At 35.7% G+C, this 11740-nt stretch overlaps 3 protein-coding genes and 1 long non-coding RNA gene across 5 annotated transcripts; 1 reads left to right on the top strand and 3 right to left on the bottom strand.

The window, feature by feature from the left end:
- Window positions 1-207: 207 nt before the first annotated feature.
- Window positions 208-842, bottom strand: LOC127970473 (probable N-acetyltransferase camello). Its single transcript, XM_052573068.1, is given in 5 exon segments — window positions 208-312; window positions 314-354; window positions 357-421; window positions 423-746; window positions 748-842. Coding segments are annotated over 5 exon segments (630 nt in total).
- Window positions 843-1979: 1137 nt separating this feature from the next.
- nat8 (N-acetyltransferase 8) lies at window positions 1980-4188 on the bottom strand. Of its 2 annotated transcripts, XM_052571828.1 has the most exons (3): window positions 4105-4188; window positions 3852-3935; window positions 1980-3583 (listed from the first exon to the last, which is right to left on the bottom strand). In XM_052571828.1, the coding sequence occupies exon 3, from the start codon at window positions 3578-3580 to the stop codon at window positions 2912-2914; it is 669 nt and encodes a 222-aa protein (XP_052427788.1). In that variant the 5' UTR covers window positions 3581-3583; window positions 3852-3935; window positions 4105-4188; the 3' UTR covers window positions 1980-2911. The 2 variants fall into 2 exon arrangements, with proteins under 2 accessions (XP_052427788.1, XP_052427789.1); XM_052571829.1 differs by lacking the exon at window positions 3852-3935 and having other exon boundaries at window positions 4105-4160.
- On the top strand, window positions 3841-7953 carry LOC127969744 (uncharacterized). Its single transcript, XR_008156337.1, has 3 exons — window positions 3841-3954; window positions 6563-6668; window positions 7808-7953. It is a non-coding gene; the product is annotated as an uncharacterized LOC127969744 (long non-coding RNA).
- slc39a8 (solute carrier family 39 member 8) lies at window positions 5829-11737 on the bottom strand. The gene is made up of 8 exons (XM_052571827.1): window positions 11120-11737; window positions 9972-10146; window positions 9105-9274; window positions 8815-8937; window positions 8551-8727; window positions 7804-8008; window positions 7534-7718; window positions 5829-6703 (listed from the first exon to the last, which is right to left on the bottom strand). Exons 1-8 carry the CDS (start codon window positions 11267-11269, stop codon window positions 6554-6556), a joined length of 1335 nt encoding a protein of 444 aa, XP_052427787.1. The 5' UTR covers window positions 11270-11737; the 3' UTR covers window positions 5829-6553.
- Between the last annotated feature and the right edge of the window lie 3 nt (window positions 11738-11740).

The following is an 11740-nucleotide window of genomic DNA, read 5'->3' as shown; positions in this document are numbered from 1 at the left end:
TCTTATAACAAAACGTGATTAGTGCCTAATCGTTAAATAAGATTTAAAAAAATAATGGGATATAAAAAAACACTATATCATCTGATTTTCTCGTTGTGAAACCCCTGTTTATTTTAGAATGATGTTTATCTGATATAAAATTAAACATTTTGGCAAATGTTTTTACTCCATTTGACAGATCATGGAAAACTTAAAAAAAAAAAAATTCTAGCATGACATGACACCACCATTTCTGTGTACATATTTAAACACCATGAAATTGATCAGCCTGGCCAGGAGTGATGGCCAAACTAACTCCTTCCTTCTCCTTTTCAAACCCAATGCTGTCATACAGCTTATGAGCATCAGTTTGGAGGTGAAAAGCACCACTCTCTTCACATTATGTCTGGCAACAAATTCCAAAGCAGTTTTACAAAGACTACTTTTTCACAGAAATCCTTTTTAGTTCCCAAGCACCTGGCTCCTCCTCACAGGGCAAAATGCCCACCGTCCCGACAATAGACCCTTTCAGTTCTGCAACACAAAAGCAGCTCCTGCTTCCAGGCTGCATGAAGGAGTTCCTGATGTCCAACAGATCCTCTCGGAGCCCAAGCTGAATCCCCTGCTCAAAAATATACTGCACTGCCAGCCGAGAAGCTGGCATAACCCCTCCAACATACAACATGCATGTCAGGATCAAGCCGGAGAGGATATAAGTGAGAAGACACAGCATAGCTGGAATCCATGGTTGTTTCAATGTCAGAAGATACAGTTCAAACATGCGATCCGACCCCAGTGGAGTATATCGTCCTCACAGCAGAGTAATCTGCATCCTGAGACTCACGGATCTGATACCACAGCATCAAGGCTTTAGGACTGAGGTTCAAATGGGATTGTGAGAAAAGCAGAAGATATATATCACAATAAAGAAAGTGCCTTTTTAGTCTGAGAACATTTTAGAAAGCTAATGCACCTAAATGCATAAGAAAATGCATTATATGAAATATATAATATATATTGATATATATTATATATTTATATTATATAAATATATATCAAATATAAAATATATATATGCTACCAATAGCTGCTTGCATAAAATTCAAGGCATTGATGTTTGCATACAAAACCACCGCTGGCTCTGCACCCATTTATCTAACTGTATTACTTATTTATGTGTCCTCTAGAAGTGAACTTCGCTTGATTGTGCCATCCCAAAGAAGCACAAAGTCACTTTTACAGACTTTTAAATTAAATGTTCCCTCCTGGTGGAATGACCTCCCCAACTCAATCTGAGCAGCTGAGTCCTTAGCCATCTTCAAGAATTGGCTAAAACCCATCTCTTCCATCTTTATTTGACACTCTAACTCTAACACTCTATTCTAATTCTATTGTTAAAAAAAAATCTAACTACCTTTCTAATCTTTTTGTATTCTATTCTCTTTTCATTTATTATATTGAAATAAATGACTTCTAACACTAGCTTGCTCTATGCTTTTTCTATTCTGTTTTATTTTTATTTATTATATTATTTAAATTCCCTTGCTACGTGTTCTGCGTATAAACCTAACTGAGATTTGTCATAGCACTTTTATATCATTGCTCTTTTGTTGTTTTTGATTGCATCCATTGTCCTCATTTGTAAGTTGATTTGGATAAAAGCGTCTACTAAATGACTAAATGTAAATATATAGTTTTTTTTAAGCTTTTCGTTACACAGGCTTCTCCTGCTTGAAGTGTTATTCACAGCCCACAGTGCTAAATGTTGTCCAGAAATGCAGTTATTTGGTATAACATTATTACATAAGATAATTAAATATCTGAGCTACATCATTAGATGATTTTTCAATTCAGAGGACTGAGTGTGACACTTTCCATATGATCTTCAGACCACTGATTGGACTCACTGAGTTAATCAAACCTGAACACAAAGCAAATCAGGATGATAAAACTAACTAATCTATGAATTAATAATGTTTATAATCAAAACACGAAAGCAGTTCATTCAAAAAAGTTTTTATGTATTTAAGTTATTACAAGAAAAAACATTTGGATTTATTAGAACAAACAACTTTATCCAGGTGCTATCAAATACTGAATCCAGATTATTCATTATTAGAGTTATTAAAACATTCAATCACAGGACAATCACATTTTACATTCTTTCCTAAATTAAAAACAGAGAATGGAAAATAATCATCTACATAGTAAAATTAGTGATGATGATTCTGTTATTTTGCTAATAAGCTTAAACTAATAATATCGATTAGTCATTTTCACATTCTCACTGCCATTGTAATCAACTTCAATGCCCCGGAGGTGGAAATGTAACACCATATGAAAATTTCTAAGAATTTACATCTCATGCCTCTCATCGACAAAATGCAAATACTTACAGGAATCAACTGTTTTTCAGAGACATAGAAATGGACAGGCTATTAATAAATAAATAGAAATGTTCTGAACCAACATAATCTCAAGGGCTACAGACTACAGAAATGCTTCTGGTTTAAGTGGTGAGATGAAAATTCTGACAGGACAAGATCTGGACCTTTTATTCGAGGTTTTTAAATGGATCATTTACCCAGAAATGTATATTCTGTCATCATTTACTCACCATCATGTATTTCCAAATCCATACAACTTTGGTCAATCTCCAAAACCAAATAATGAAATCTTTCATGAAATCAAAGAGGGTTATAAGATAAACAAAAGAGATACAGGTTTGGAATGACATGCAAATGGTAAGTAAATGATTACTGAATTTTCTGTTATGGATGAACAATCCCAAATCAGCCTTTTTTTTCTTTTTTTTTTTTAATGAACAATTTCTTATAAAAGAAAAGTTCCCCTTTTTATAAAGGTTGATGATTTGAAGAAGAAACAGACAAATGATGATAGTGGTGTGCTTCATTAGATGGACATCTCAATCTCAGTTGCAATGCTGTTTGAGGATGAGCTGGTACTCCATCAGTCTGAAGTTAGTCAGCTTGGCAATTGCATCCGGAGCACTAAATTCGCTGATCTTCTGGTAGCCCATGTGCTCATAAAGCTTCTGTGCATCTGTCTGGACCACCGACGTGTGAAGCAGTACTCCTCGAAAACCACGCTCACGAGCGAAGTCAGCGACTGTGCGGCAGAGCGCTTTGGCGATGCCTTGTCCACGGTGAGTCTTCTTAACTGACATCCGCTTCAGTTCCAGGAAGTTCTGGTCTTTCTCGGCAGGCAGACATGCTACTGTACCCACGACACGGCCCTGGCTCTCAGCCACCCAGAAGCAGGCGTTAGGTGGATCCATGTAGGTCTGCTGAATGTGTCTGAGATCTTGCTCAAGGCAGGTCTGGATGTACTTAGTGAACATATAACTCACACTCTGCCTGCCTGCAGCCAAAAGCAGCGTGACCGCTAACACAGGTAACAGAATGGACATTGAGCTGGTCAGTAAAGCGCAAAACACACATCCCAGAAACATCTGCGCTAGGGGCTGTTTGAGAACGTGCATGCAGGACGATGGGATGTGCTCGCTCATCCCGAGAGTAAAAACCTCCTTTACTTCTTCATGATCTTCCTCCTGATAAAGACGAATCTGCACCTCAGCCATGACCTTCAAATCAAGCATGACATTACAAATAATTACACTGCAAGCTAAAGACTAACTAAATCTTATTACCTTTCTTATCATTATCATGTTTTGTAAGTAAACAGATACCATTTCAGATCTAGATAACGATTTAAGTTATACATGTGCATTTACATGCATAACATATTTTGCATGTACTTTAAATAAATAAAAAAAACATTAGGTAAATAGTATCTCACTTTGCTAGCCTAAAAGTTTAGACACAGAATTATATAGTGAAACAGAAACTCACAGCAAATTTCTCGATTACCCGCACGCCTCGACCTTGATAAGACGAGATTTCCAGATTACTGACCTTTACACGACTGCGGGCAGCCTGTGAGGAAATATTTAAGGTATTTGAGTGTTTACGGAAGTGTTTAGAGCTTTATTTACTATGGCAGGGAATATCAACTGTAACAATATGCATTTAAATAAATGCGAAATGAAATATGCACCCCCACATATTCGTTCATTTTAAAACAAATAATATAAAATTATCATACCTGTACTGTGAATGATCCTACTAAAATTAATGCGTTACTTTGTTTGTTCCTACGTTTCTTCTTCTCTTTCAAATTTTGACAGTTTGAGAGGAAGCATTATCGCCATCCACTGGAGAGGAGGAAGAGTTTTATTTTTTTTCCTTCTTTCTTTCTTTCTTATTAAGTATTAAGATATTGTCGTGAATGTATATGTAAAATATGTATTAAAAATGGATTTTCAGGGAACTTACGTGCAGTTGCCCAAATTATGCCGTTTTAAAAACTTATTTATGGATCGCAAGGTTTTGAGTTAAAGTCCGATTTCATTAATATGTGTTTATGAGTCAGTGTTCAGTCAGTGTGATAGCTGTTTTGTTTTAATATGATCAACAACTGCTAATAACGCTTATGCCTAAAAGTGGCCGAAAAGACAGATTGATGATCAAAACACGTTTTTAAATTATTTAGACAGTCACAAGGGGGTTCATTTAATTAAAATGTGAATTGAGATTTGTATAATCTGGCAGTGTACTGCAAAGGAGCACTAGCGCCATCGAACGGACAGAAACTATCATCGGGGATATAAAATAATAGTCTGCAGCTCAAGCAGAAACTTACAATGACTCTGTCATTATTGCCCTAGACATAAATCGACACAGAGAAAGCAAAGTAGTTGTATGTCTAGAGTAGATTTATAAAAGACAAGGAATAAAAAAAAAATAGGTCTCCATATTAGAATAAAAAAGATCATACAATATTTATTTAAAGTCCGGGTTGGTAACCAAAAGCCCTATCACCACAGAAATGATTGATGGTTTGTGATCTGTATCACTTAGTTTTACTTCCAGCACACATTATAAATGATTCAAAGTTCAGCTGCTGACCAGTTCGTTGCTCTATCATTGACTCTGGTTCACTCCTATTCACACTGCATTTGAAACCATTTCCAAAAGTGTACTGACACAAGATGATAACTGTTTAATCTAACTATACCTGCAATGATTTCAGTTCATACATTGCTTCACCACTTGGCCCATGTTCTTCTGCTGCTAGATAATTACAAACATCTACATCTACAAACTTCCTGTTTGTCCTGGTGCCCTTATCAGTAACAACAGTTTTCATGATTGTTACATTTGTGCCCCTCTGCTATCTCTTATCAGGAAGTCAGTGTGTATAGAAAAACTAAACTGAAGTATCCAAGTATATAACGAGTGGCTCTAGGTGTTTGGTGAAATGTACATTATTGCGATGAATTGTAGGAATTCTGTGTGAATTTCAAAGTTATATATTGATTCATAATGTACAGTATATGTCATGATTCCTCATCACGGATTGTCATGATGTGTTCCCACATCATGGATGTAATGGCATAACTAATTAATGAATATTGATTAATGTATAATTTTAACACTATACTTTGTGTTATATTGGCATTAAATTGCTTATTGTATTATTTATTTTTAAAGAAAAATTTTAATACTGCTATTGAAAGGGAAATGGCAAAAGTAACATTCCTAAAGCAAACTGCATTAAATTTAAATAAAGAATATAAAACTTTAAGCGATATATAGAATACTATGTATGAAAAACCTTACAGAGAGCATATTAGCTTTAACATGTCAGTTCTACAGCAAACAATTATTTAAATATTATCTGAAAAAACTTATACTTTGTGTAAAAATTAGATTCTCAACATTTTCTGTCTAATGTTAGAATTTAGGAGAAACATATTTAGTTCAATTCATATGTATTTATACAATTCTTTTCATAAGTATAATTAAAAGCAGTTTTACATAAAATTATGGCATATATAGCTAGTGAGCTAAGGGTGACAGTGGGGGAAAAACATAAAGAAGAAAACAAACTAGAGAGATGAATGATTTAAATAAATACCTTTTTCAAAAACAATGAAAGTTTTTTTTTTTTTTTTTTTTTTTTTTAATACATTGGGTAAAATACATTTTGTATCCAAGACCTTGTTCTGACTCAATGGAAAGGAATGAAAGGTTTAAATTCACACATTACCCCCCCCAATGAAACCAGCTGTAGAAAAGACACACAAAAGCACACAGCAGTTATCTTCTCTTCCATTTCCTTTGGTTAGAGACTGTGTGAACATGATACAGTCTCACTCAAAAGGTGACATTTGGATGACAAAGCTGCTCAGAGACTCAGTGCAAGGCTGTCACTGCCACTGAGGAATTCCTCTTCACACAGCAGAGTATTGTTGCCTTTTCACATCACACACTAACACTCACATCAGTACAACAACAAAATCTCATTAAACAGTGTAATAAAAATCATGTACTCCAGGACCATATGATTGTGTTATGTTTTCCCCAATAGCAAATACAGTACTAGTCTAACATACAAACTGCAAAAACAACAGTGTCTGTCTCAAGTTTTTGGTTTCTGGCACTGAAAACAATTGTTCTTTGTTTCTCACTTTCATTCGCTTCTTTCTTTCTCACTCCAGATTGATATCACCAGCGAACAGGGTAATAAGCAAAATTACAGTGAATCCGGTGAGCAGCCCAGCATTTTGGATCAGGAAGAACACAATCTTTCCTCGATAACCTTTGGTATGTGTAGCCATGATACTGTTCATCTCTGGGAACTGTCAAAACAGCAAACATTGTAATTAGAAATTTAAGGAAAGCTTTTACCCAACCCTCTGGAATACTTGATTCTGATTGGTCAGTCGTGGCATTTTGGGGAAAATTTTTACTGTTGTCCATGACAATGGTACAATTTTACCTTTTCTAGTATCACAGCTCGGACTTTGCTCGTTCTTCTTTCTTTCAAATGCAACTTAGTTAGTAGTGCTTACAGTGAAAATGATCTTAGATTATTTTAAATTACTGTAAAATTGTTGCCATGTTTGCTTTATTGCTGGGCCAGGTTGTGACAAATTAGGTCCTCCCTCAAAATTTGATCTTCAATTAGCTGTACCACGTACACACAAACTATAATTATTTAAAATATGTATATAATTGCTTCATAATGCATTAAAAACAATGTGACATAAATTATCTTTGACTTCACATTTACCATAACATTTAATTTAATTATAAGAACAACAACAACTATGATATACACTTATTATTTAACACTTAATTTAAAGATTGTTGTGATGTGTGTAAACGTGGTGCATCAGCTAAGCTATCAGTCTAATAAGGTATTGATAAGCTAACTGAAATAGATTTTAATGGCTTTTAAAATGTATTTCAAACATGTATTATGACATGTTGTAGGAACTGTGGTCAGGCTTAAAAGAGAGTACCCTTTTTTCTTAGTGGAATCTTTATGGTATAATAAAAGCAATAAATGAATTTAAACTGAAATCAATATTTCATGGGCATGTTTTAAATGGGTGGGATTATGTACATTCAGGCAGTCATTACTGCAATTAAATTCAAGATATACCGCAATAAGGAGATTTCTTACCATGTCTGCAAGGGAGATATAGAGGAACATCCCACCAGCAATGGCAAAGATAGCATTTGGAGCAAAACTCCTGCCCAGCAGGATCCCCAATGCAAGACCCAGATAACAGCACATCGCTGACAGCAGATTAAAACATGCAGCCTGACCAACACTCATGCCCGAGTTCAACAGAATCACAAAATCACCTACAGAGAAACATAAAGAAAATCTGACTTTGTGTAAAAAAATATATATATATTTTTATGATAGGTCTCTATGTCTGTGTTTTACCCAGCTCGTGAGGGAACTCTTCACAGAAGATGGCAATAGAGGTGCTGAAGCCAGTGAGAAGAGAGAGAGTGAAGGATGCTCCGATGGCCAGACCGTCGATGAAGTTATGCACAGCGTCACTGACAGTGATCATCCATGCCACAGTCTTTATATTAGACATTCCCTCCCCTTTCAGCCAGTGACAAGTAAATAACACGCATGCATTCTGCACAAATTGAAAAGAAAACAGACATTGATTAATCATTCTGACCTATGGTAATAAAGCCAAAAATGCCACACAAAATGCCATTGTGAGTTAAAGTCAAAAGATATATTGTGGTTTTTAAAGTGGTATTCTGATATATATGATATTATAAGTAAACTCTGACTTGTGTAGTCGGGTATATGTTATATGTATAAAAATAGTGGTGACACTCAAGTGCTTTGACTGTATGGACGGCCTTATAGTTAAAATATTTTTAGATGGTGAGTGAACATTTCTGAGAGAACCAAAAGGACACAAAGTAAACAAACAGCAGTTGACACAACCACGTCCAAGATCAATAATGCGCTTCTGTAAATCATTCATCTTTAATCGAATATTTATTGTGCTTTCACTACATCAGGAAATCATGCACATTTCCTGGAGGATCTGGTAAACAAACTAACTGGCTACTAACAGGGAAATAGCAGTGTAGCATTAATGATTGATAATCCTGCATGTTTATTTTTGTTTGATTATGCATAGAAATTCGAATGAATTGTTACCTGTTCAATGGCTGGACTCTCACTTTGGTTGTTGGACTTTTCATTGATAGAGTTTATCTCATGATTGGTGTTGTTTGTGATGATGTCACCGCTGATGTTGTTTATGACAGCGTCATTGCTAAAGGTAGTGATGGTGATGTCAGCTGACTGCAGGGGAGGGAAATGACTGTGTCCCAACTGCAGTGGAGGTGAACCATTCAGTTAGGCCTGAAAACAGCTCGATCTGTTCTAGTGAATAATGTCCAAACACATGCAAACTCTTACCTCTGGGTCTGCTTTCAGTACCATCTTTAAAACTCGTTCAGTGAAGAACAAAATATAAAATCCACCAAAAATCCCAACTACGTTTAGCACATAGTTATCGTCTTTAGGATCTAAGCCAAGGGCCTGTTCAGTTGGCAAAAAAAGATAAGAGTTAATTTGAGTAACTGACTGGTTTTGGCCAGTCTGATAACGTTTTCCCTCCTAGAGCTACATATTTTCCCATCTAAACCTTTGTAAGCCATTTTATCTCTCAAATATCATCTCATAGTCTCATTGCAACTCATTCTTACCTCTGGGATAAGTTGCAGTACAGCATTTGAAAACAGTGTCCCAATGGCCAATCCAATGAAATACGTCAAGACTTTTGGAAAATATGTTTTTTTAGTCAAAGGCACCAGAAATAACCCCAACAGAGCAGCCAAGTTGATCACGGTCACGGCCAGGAAACCATAACCCCAAACTACAGGAAGGAGGAAATAGATTTACATATATTAAGGCATATCAAAATTTTTCCCCAACAATTAAATTCAAGAAGTGAAAAGATATTTATTTTCAGTTTCTCACAATTCAGTGCATCCCAACACAGAAACCTAATGCAGGAAGTGTATTAGGTTTCGATACTGGGATGCAGTGAAGTCAAATACTATCTCTTGTACAGTCTGTTAGTGTGGACATCATTACCATATGAAATGGGAACAGACAAAGGCTGTTTTTTTCTGAATGTAAAATGAGAAACTGATGCTGCACAGTTCAAGTCCCTCAACAAAATGAGTGAATCAACAATGTGATGATGGGTCATGGAAAATCCACTTATCAGTTAAAGCGTTAGTTCTCTAAAATAATCTGTGTGTAATGTGTGGAATGACAATATTATTCATTTTTAACCATTATGATTCAAAAGCAAAAAGGGCAAAACCATGATTACACAGAAGTGTGTATTTCTTTGTTAATTAAATACACCATACACCCAAAATAAATACTAGGAAATCAATCTGTAACTCACTGATAAACTGATCAAAAAGTTGATATGGTCCCCAGAAATTTTACTGTAAACTCTGCCTACTCCTCATTACTCAAAATGTATTTTCCTGGCTCCATACAGCACATTTGATTGTCGCTTCCACCAAGGTGAAGGCATTTGTGGCAATCATACTCACCTTTGTGATCAGGTAACGATGAAGAATCATTATGGTTTGAGAGGGAGCTGTAAGGGCAGGAAGGAAGCAGGACCTGATTGAGAATAGCTGGACACATCATCTCCAGATCACTGGGACTGACGGCTGAAGCGTTGCTTAATCCAAAGGCAGACAGCAGCTCTGACAATGAAGAACACTACAAAAAAACATATATGTATTTATTACATTTGATATGCAAAATACGTTTTGGTGACAATTCTATACATAAAAATCATATTTAATTCGGTTTTCAAACTTTTCAGAGACCCCGTTTTCATATACATAATTACCTTTATTTTTTAAGAAACCATATAACAATTAATTATGTTGCCAGAGTTACATTACCTATACATTTTCTTAACAGTTACCTAGATATTTTCTATTTTCTATTTCTATAACTATTCTTATTTAAATTAGACAGATATTAAGTAAATATTTAAAAATATATATATACAATTTTCGGTTTCTAAACCAATAATATAAAGAACGCTGCACAAATACATAATACACATTATCCACACAATAATATATATATATATATATATATATATATATATATATATATATATATATATATATATATATATATATATATATATATTATAAATTAAGTAAAACAAAACACATCGGTAGGACATCAGATTATGCTCATCGCCAAATATAGCCTACAGATTAAAAAAAAAAATCTAATTATTGCAAATTATAAAAAAAGAAAGGGGTGCTTGAAATAATATAATCTTATAATGAATCAAGATGCAGTTTCCTCAATTTTGTCAAATTAAGCCATGTTGCTATAAAATAAAATACAAACAGGTAGGGGTGCTTCCCGTTAGTAAATAAGAAAAGTCAGGACTTCCATAAAGCCAAAATAATTCCACATTGAAAAGGTAGACTAATATTTATTCGGCTGAGGCTCTCCAACAAATTTGACCATGCAGCCTCAAGCGATTAATCCAAAATATGTATTTTCACTTGTGACTTTCACTTGTTTGTTCTAATAGATAAAGCGTTGTTTGCCAAAACAAATATACAACCTTTCCACTTGCATTTTCATATAAATGGTTAAAATCCTAGGAGAAAGAGTGAGACGACCGGGCAGATGTGTGTGAGACGGGACACATGTGCATTACCTCGGTGTTCTTCAGCGGATTGGCCTCAGCATCGACCGACGGCGCGCGGCGGCTGGTGATGAGGCGCAGAAAGTTTTCCAGGTTTCCTGTGGACAGCAAACCGCTCTCACCGTAGAAGCGCAAAACATTTTGAATCAAACTTTCCTCCATAGCTCTATCCTTTCGATATGAATAACTTTACCGAACAACTATCCGAGTGTCAAGACGAATGGAAACCACATGCGTACATTCAAACTAATAACAGAAGCCGCAGGTTAATAAATGAGAAACCCAATTGTTTTATTTCCTTTCCAGAAATGATGTGCAATCTCCCTTGGGTGGGAGAAAGAGCTATTTGTTGACTTTCCTAATCAGTTGCAGTTGGTGATACACCTCTGACGCGCCCTCCATTCCTCCGCAGAGCTCGCGCGAGGAGCCGGCTGCTGGACAGAGGGTCAAAGAACAGCGACATGCTGCTGCCCAAACACTGCCACAGCAGCGATCACTCCCTGTGTCAATGAAGCCTTTGTTTGCGCTTTTCCAGACATTCTTGCAACGTGTTCAGGTCTGACTTGAGTAACTTTCGAGTGATCTCATGGTGGGACGTTTTTACAGCCATGGAAAAGAACAGAATCTCAATAT

The sequence above is a fragment of the Carassius gibelio genome, chromosome B13, assembly GCF_023724105.1.
Source record: "Carassius gibelio isolate Cgi1373 ecotype wild population from Czech Republic chromosome B13, carGib1.2-hapl.c, whole genome shotgun sequence".
Taxonomy (NCBI): Eukaryota; Metazoa; Chordata; class Actinopteri; order Cypriniformes; family Cyprinidae; genus Carassius; species Carassius gibelio.
Note: the sequence above shows the minus strand (reverse complement) of the source record. Positions and strands in the feature narration are given on the sequence as shown.

Coding starts and splice junctions, on each gene's coding strand:
- slc39a8 (XM_052571827.1), bottom strand. CDS start 11,269: ATGGAGGAAAGTTTGATTCAAAATGTTTTGCGCTTCTACGGTGAGAGC. Junction 8,728..8,814: donor TACTGAAAGCAGACCCAGAG/GTAAGAGTTTGC, acceptor CCTCCACTGCAG/TTGGGACACAGTCATTTCCC. Junction 8,009..8,550: donor AGAGTCCAGCCATTGAACAG/GTAACAATTCAT, acceptor CAATTTGTGCAG/AATGCATGCGTGTTATTTAC.
- nat8 (XM_052571828.1), bottom strand. CDS start 3,580: ATGGCTGAGGTGCAGATTCGTCTTTATCAGGAGGAAGATCATGAAGAA.